The following is a 7870-nucleotide window of genomic DNA, read 5'->3' on the forward strand; positions in this document are numbered from 1 at the left end:
TGTAATAGCAGCATTGTTGTTAGAAGCATTATCAAATGGCATACACAAAACTTTTTCTGCAAGATTATAAAATATAGCAACTTCATGGATAGTATTACTTATAAATGCACCAGTATGACTTTGATCTTCATCATATTTAAAAGCATTAATACACTTTTTCATACAAAAATTATCATCTATCCAATGGCATGTAACAGTCAAATAATCTTTTTCATTTACAGCACGACCAATATCAGAAGTAATAGAAACTCTACAAGAAAGACTAGCGAACAAATAACGTATATATGTGTGATATTGTCCAAAAAGCCTGAAGATATCAGCTCTGCAAGTACTTATAGGAATACCTTTAAACAAAGAGTTATAAATTCTTTGAATATAAGTAACAAGATATGGTGAAGCAGCAAAACTAAAATGTAAACAACCTAAAATAATCATTTTAGCTAATTCTTCCCGGTCTTTCTTAATATCGTATTTACCCATTAACCCCCCTGTACCTGGGTTAAGTTTTTGTTGCCCATCTTCCTCATCTACTCCCCAATCAATAGGGTGGTTCTCTACCATGAGCCTACGAAGTTGACCCGTTCCCCCTCCCTTATCGGTCTCATTTTTATAAACATCCTTACAAATTTTACATCTTACACAATTTTTATATTCTCTAGTCTTTCAAAAAAATTCCAACACTTACTTCTTAATCTTCGATTCCTCTTTATAGGGAGGGGAAGCCTACTTGTATTACCACGAACACCGCCCCTAATATTTTGAGTTTGACTAGTATTACCAGATGTAGCTGGTGGTGTTTCAAGATTATCATATGATTGAATATCATCTAAATTATCATCTAAATCATCATCTATACCATAATTTTTTTGAAGTCGCTCATAATCTACATTTAAATTTTCAGGTAAACTTTCATAAATATGTGTAAAGCTACTAGAAGAACCAGCACCACCTCTTGATTTTTATAAAGTTTTACTCTTACTACTGCCACCCCTACTAGTGCACGCTTTTTTGGCTGCTCTTAATAAATCCATTAAGTAAATTAAATTAATAATTTTAAATAATAAAATAAAAATATACACCAAAGAAGAGAAGAGATGGAACGAGTGTACCGGGATTCTGGATGCCGCACTAAATTTGATATCAAAAATCAAAATGAACTTCAATTGATGAACCGATACTTGATACCACACTTCACTTGAATACTTGATATTTGATAATAATAATTTTGTAATGGCTAAACTAAATATTTGATGAAACTTGAAATAATAAGTAATTGAGAATTTAAGAACAATAATCAATATTATGAAGAGAGAATTAGAGTAGTAAGAGAGTGAATTGTGAGAAAAAATAAAGAAGAATGGATGCTATTTATAGTTTTTAAAAGGTTAAAATTATAATTTATCAATTATTAGGGGTGGGGGCTATTTTCTTAAGGGGAAACGCCGAAATGGCCATTTCTGCAAGAAAAAGGCCGTTGCCCAACGGTCCAGAAAATTAAAAAAAAAAATTGTAACGAAAACCGGGCTGGACCGAGCTGTAGCTCGGTAAAATCCCGTTAACGGGTAATCGGGCTAAGCGGATTCGGGTGCACCTGTAACCAAAAAATGTTCGTTCAAAACCTGCTCCCCACCCAACCCGTCCCAGCCTGCCCCCAATCCCTACAGTACCGGGCTGACCCGGACTGAACCGGGTTGAACCGCAGCCTGGCCCGTTTAACAAGTTTAGTTTACATATACTAATTAATACAGTAGTGAAATTATTATTTATGTTATTTTTAACTCGAAATAATAGATTAGTAATCACTATACTAATTTATCAAATATTTATCATAAAAATTTCGCTTATACATATTTTTTATAATACGCTGGTGTAAATATTTTTAGTATTGTCACATGCTTCCATAATTATCTTTTTTTCAAAAATGTATCCGTTCATGAAAATTTGACCAGTTTTTTGAAATTTACTTTTTCAAAATTTTCAGAAAAAAGAAATTTTCTCCACTCACAAAACTGCAACATTTTTTTTAAGTGAAATACATCTCCAAATATAATTTCAAATACCATTTTCATCTTAACTTCAAAAACTACTTTTTGTTTTTTTAAGTTACAGTATTTTTGTCCAACCGCCTACTTAATTGCTAAAAAAAATTAGACAAGTATCATCTAAAAGATTCTGTTTTAGCAGCAAACAATGTATGTTCTCAAAGCTTTGGTAGACGCCACTTCGTCTAAAAAGCAGAGATACAAGGAAAAATTTCTTGTATACCTGATAATTACACTTAAAATGAATACAGCCATTTTGGCTTTCATACCTGAAAGCAAAATGAATATCTGAAAATTTTTTGGATACCTGATAATTCCACTTGTCAATAATCTGTACCGATTATCTACGCTTTCAGTTCTATATATATATTAGGATAATATATTCATTTATAGAATTAGTAGGTGTAGTGATGCTTAAAATCTTTAATTACCTTCATCACTACATACACTGACATAAAATTTTAAAATTAAAGTTTCCAATATTTGATGTTTTTAACGGTGGGGGACTGGGGGTTATTGTATGTGGATTGGGTGATGGGGCTGGGACAGCACAGAGAGGAAGTAAATGGAGTAAAAAATGGCAGGAATGGGCACAAAACATGATTTTGGAGATGGGGTCCAAAATTAAAAATCAGTGGTGCATTGTCACTCTTTTGGAGAACTCACGTCTCTATGTGGTCCAAGATTCCTTCTGCTGCATTTCGTAAGCCAACTTTCAAACACATCATTTTTTTTTTATTATAGCAAATGTTTGTGTGCATTTCGACTAAGTCAAACTTTCAACACAGCAACTCGGTGCACGGAGCAGCTCGCGTTCATGTAGGATTCGGGAAGGGCCGTACCCCAAAGGGGTATTAATAGGCAGCCTACCCTACAATGAGTTAAAATAAAAAGGAAGCAGTAATTATGAAGCCTTAAGGATTTTTTTTTCCAGCTCTCTTGAACTTCAATGTTTCTTCTCACAATCTATTGAGCTTATGTTGTTTCATATAGCTTTTAGTCTAGAATTAAGAAGAGATAGAGAAAGACACAGAAAAACTGCACCTTGTCTTTGCATTGTTTAGACATGAAAATTTGTGCATCTGAAAAACTAGGACAAATTGAGCTAACTCCATTTGATTAATAAAGTAACAGTCACAGACTCACAGAGTAAGAAACGTCTACAGTATTGTATTCTATCATATACTCCTACAAAAGACTCGAAAGTTGATCTGAACGTGAGACTTTTACTTCTTTATTCCATCAAAATATCAAATAAACAAACAAAAGCTTAGAAAAGAAAAAAGAAGAGCTAAAGCTACAAATCCACTACTCCATTAGCATATGCAGAAGAAGTGACGTGAAAGCATCAGCCTATGTATATATTAGTTATACACTATACAAAGCAAATCATGACACAGTAATATCATAATTTTTAATATAAGAATAAGCACTTTCGAAATCTTTAATATACCAAACCAAACAGTCGATAAGAAATAATTTCAGCATAACTAATCTCAGCATTATTAATCTCAACATTACTAATACACCCTCAAAATATACTATTCTTATACATAAAGGAGGACTACATAGGAAGTCTTTTTCTGATATAGAGATCCAACTAAGGCTGTTGGGATTTCCATCCAGAATTAAATGTTCTAAACTTGGATTTACTGATGTGGTTTGATAATGGAGCAAAAGAAAAATACAATAAGCTAATACACCTGAGAAATTTCTGTCCATGTCGAAGCTTAGTCTTAGGAAGTGTCAAAATTGCCACATTTCTTCCATTTCTAAATGTAATCAAGTACAATAAAAGAAAGGACACGCCGGTGTACCCACTATGTATGGGGTCCAGAGAAAGACTGTACCAGAAGGGTCTATTGTACGTAGCCTTACCTCGCATTTCTGCAAGAGGCTATTTCTACTGCTCGACCCCTATGACCTCATGGTCATGACAGCAACTTTACTATTGAGGCAGAAAAAGTACCTCCAATTTGCACCAAACAGCAATCTCTTTAAGTAATCAAATGGCATAGCCATCCCAAAATAGCAATTCCACTTGTGCAATTTCTCTAATCATACTTCTCCCTCCAAGAATTAACAAGAAAGAACACCCAAGAAAGTGCTAGAACAAAATCACCAACAAGTTGCCTTGGCCAATCATAAGCCAAATCCTCAAGCTTCCTCTCAAAATACACCCTCCACAATCCCATTGCCACATGAAGAAGGATACAACCCTTAGCAAAAAAGCCCTGAAATTCCCTGTCTTTAACAAAAGATACCATGAATAACAACAACCCAATTACACATAAAAGCAATCCAACAAATGAATCAGATGTTTTTATCACCAATTGGTCATGTGGGGTTGATCCTAACAGCTTTCTTGCTGTTTCAATCCCATGTCCCAATACAGAGATTTCATTCAGATAGAACATTATCAATGTACCACTAGTAGTGGCTATTACTGAATGTAGAATGCATATTGTGAAAAAACCAGATGATCCCATTCCTTCACTAAAATCACTATAACTCAAAGACCCCTTTTCAGATTTTACAAATTCAGAAGCTATTTATCGTCTGTTTTCCCAAAAGATTGAATTTTTAACAAGAATTCAGACTAAAACCCATCTCAGCTACTTATATAACAGTCAATTCATGGCTCAAAAGTTTACTGCATAATCACGTGATTTGAAATTGGGAAGTGAAACTCAAAACACTAGATCATGGTTTTGTACAAAAATTGCAATTTTTACAGAGAGAAGTAAGGTCCAAGTTGGGTTATAAATAAAGACATATTTGTATGCATGTATTGAGAGTATCGAGGGGAATTGAGAAAGAGACAGAATTCAGAGAAATAAGAGATCTGGGATTGGGAATGGAGAGTGTTAGAAACCCTAACGCTAGATTCACGGGGGAAGAAGGCTGGCGACAGCTGGCGATATCTTATTGGTAAGCGTGCTTTTGGAATTTGAACTGACGAGTTTGTTGGATAAATTGGCATTCTATTAGAGGCCAGTAATACTAATAGTGTATTACTTTACTACAGTACTATTTTTTTTTTCTTCAAAATATCTGTAACTATTGGACAGCAACAATTATGTCTTAATCGCAATTAAGTTGGCGTGGACTTTGTGAATTCTTGTTAACCATATGGTCTATTTAGACACGTCTCAATCCAATAGTATTAGTAGAGAAGATGACTCTTTTCATTAGCAGTGATGACTCGAGCTGGGGAAGATTCATCTTCATGCTGTTGCAATAGTAGCTGCTAAAATAGTCAATTTTAGTATGTGAGACGAGGGTCAGCCTTGTTTCCTTTAGACATCCAGTATCCAAAATGCATTGACCCAACTAATTCAAATTCACACAAAGGCCATTGAGAGGGATAAACCTCTTGTTAAGAATGAAAGATCTCAGCCAATGGTTAATCTCAATTGCACATATGAGGGCAGTAACAAAATAAGTCTGGATTTCTGAAATTCTAAAGCAGGTCAGAACTTGATAATCAGAGCTATGTAATAAATGGTAAGCTAACTTATTCAGGCCAAACGTAGCAACCAATAAACAGCAATGCACCAAAGCAAACAGAATTGCAATGGCAAGTATGCATTTACTATCCAATTGATAATTAAATATATCCAATACTTATGGATGAATTTTTTCTGCAATATCTATATAGTATGAATATTTGCAGATCTTGTTTGAGATCTCGACTTCAGCACAAGGCTGAACAATTAAAACGAGTAAATTACCCATAACCAATAAAGGCAATAGTTTATCATTTAGAACAATTATCAGAGACAACAGCAGGATGAAACAAATCAACCACAATCTCAATAATGCAACATTTAGCTACAATTACTACCACTATATATCATGGAACAGATAATACAAGAAGCAAGAACCTAAATTTCCTCTTCATTTAGCTAAGATTTCTGCAGTTTCAATAAGATTTAGCTGACACCAGCAATCGAATTTTTAATTTAAAAAAAGTAAAAGAAATAAACAAAAAACAAACTATAGTCCTGTATTCTACATATCCCAGTCAATGACGCAAATTATCAAACACCTTCAAGGCGACCTACGTTTCAACAATCTCGGCGAAATTCTTGTCGACGATCCAACCTTCTCGTCATCCTTCAAACCCTCCTTCAATTTCTCAGCCTTAGATTTCACCTGATTTACAACTTCAGCAGCATCTTCACTCCTCCGGCTCCTCGTCCTCCTAGCAACAGCCTCCACAGCTCCACCGCTCTTCAATTCACTCTTCTCCGCTACCCTATCAAACTCATCTCCCAGCTTCCTCCCCACGCGCTCCTTTAGTTCAGATTCATCAATCAAAAACCTCTTCCGCTTCAATACATAAGGAGCAGGAGGAGGCAATGGACTTCCAGGAAACGGAGTCAAACACTTTGCAGGGGTTTCTTTGCCGGTCTTCTTCTCGACCTTTTCAAGCTCGGAGCGTAGCTTCTCGATGTTGCCTTCAATGCGGCCCTGAAGACGGTGGCGCATGAAGTTCACACCACCCATGGACCAGTGGGCTTCCTCCGCCCATGACATTAATGGATCAATAACGGAGACTGGTGGGTCCACTCGCTCTTCGTTGGGTTTGTAAAACCGTGGCCTAGGGAGGTTACTACCGTAGAATTTTGCTGGTCCTAGGGCTTCTACCATGCTGAAGAATGCAGACCAAAATTTAGAAGCAAAAAATATAGTTTACCTACAAATCGAAATGAGATTTAATGAATTTCGTTGGCTATTACTTCTGAATTTATAAGTAGCGGCTTAATGTCAATTGGAATGGAGGGAAATATTTTTTGGAGGGAAACTTGGCGCCAAAATTTACCGCGCTGCTCTTATTACAAGGACAGTAGTTGTCACGAAGATTTCTGTAATCTTTGATCAAGGCTGTACGCCTTTGGGCCGAGTTATTGCACATTGGGTCCTTTAAGCCCGTTTTATTTCATGGATTGCACAGGGCGCCCGACGCTTTGTTTTTCTGTTTGCACCCGTACCGTTTTTGTTAAAAGTATTTTAAAAGACTATTTTGCCCTTCTTTATTAAAAGACTACTTTCTCTCCAAGTATACACTAGTCCTCTACTGTCTCTGTCTCTCTCTCCCATTATTCGCGTTTTTGATTTGTTCTTCTCTGAAATCAAACGGTTTTCGTCGTTTTTTTTATTTTTCAACTGCTAGTCGTCGTTGTTCCCACATTACGATTTAATCACAGGTACATTGCATTAACTTTCTGGGTTTTATTTTACGATTTAATTTCTGGTTTTGGTTTTGATAGTCGTGTATTTATGATAAATAGTTTCTTAGGGTTTAGTTTGATAAGTGCATTAGTTTTCCTTTTACGATTGTGTTTTTAGGTTTTTTGACCGAGTGTTTGTGGTGTTGATGAAAATTCCATAAATTTTTCAGTGATTAGACGTCGAAATTTTTAAAAAATTTGAGAGTTAAATAGATGATACTATTAAAGTGTGAAATTTATAATAGTTCAATGATACCTTAGATAGGAGATGAAGTTTTTTTTTCGTGTTTTGGCATTATTTTTGGATTTGAATTTGTGTTTTGTTTTTTTTGTAAAAACTAAAGCATGTTTTTTTGCTGAATGTTTTGTGTTTGTAACTGGTGAACTTGAGCTTGGTGAACTTCAGCTTTAGGAGCTGAAGGTTTTGTTTTTTGTAACTGGTGAACTTCAGCTCTAGAGCTGAAGTTTTTGTTTTGTAACTGTCGAACTTCAGCTTTAGGAGATGAAGGTTTTGTTTTTTGTAATTGGTGAAGTTTTGTTTTGTAACTATCGAACTTCAACTTTAGGAGCTGAAGGTTTTGTTTTTTGTAA

At 35.2% G+C, this 7870-nt stretch overlaps 2 protein-coding genes across 2 annotated transcripts; both read right to left on the reverse strand.

The window, feature by feature from the left end:
• Positions 1–3521: 3521 nt before the first annotated feature.
• Positions 3522–5124, reverse strand: LOC109237018. Its single transcript, XM_019403260.1, has one exon. It carries the CDS (start codon positions 4529–4531, stop codon positions 4097–4099), a length of 435 nt encoding a protein of 144 aa, XP_019258805.1. The 5' UTR covers positions 4532–5124; the 3' UTR covers positions 3522–4096.
• A 662-nt stretch (positions 5125–5786) lies between these two features.
• LOC109237009 lies at positions 5787–6792 on the reverse strand. The gene has a single exon (XM_019403251.1). The coding sequence runs from the start codon at positions 6696–6698 to the stop codon at positions 6096–6098; it is 603 nt and encodes a 200-aa protein (XP_019258796.1). The 5' UTR covers positions 6699–6792; the 3' UTR covers positions 5787–6095.
• Between the last annotated feature and the right edge of the window lie 1078 nt (positions 6793–7870).

Source organism: Nicotiana attenuata, unplaced genomic scaffold (genome assembly GCF_001879085.1).
Source record: "Nicotiana attenuata strain UT unplaced genomic scaffold, NIATTr2, whole genome shotgun sequence".
NCBI classification, from domain to species: Eukaryota; Viridiplantae; Streptophyta; class Magnoliopsida; order Solanales; family Solanaceae; genus Nicotiana; species Nicotiana attenuata.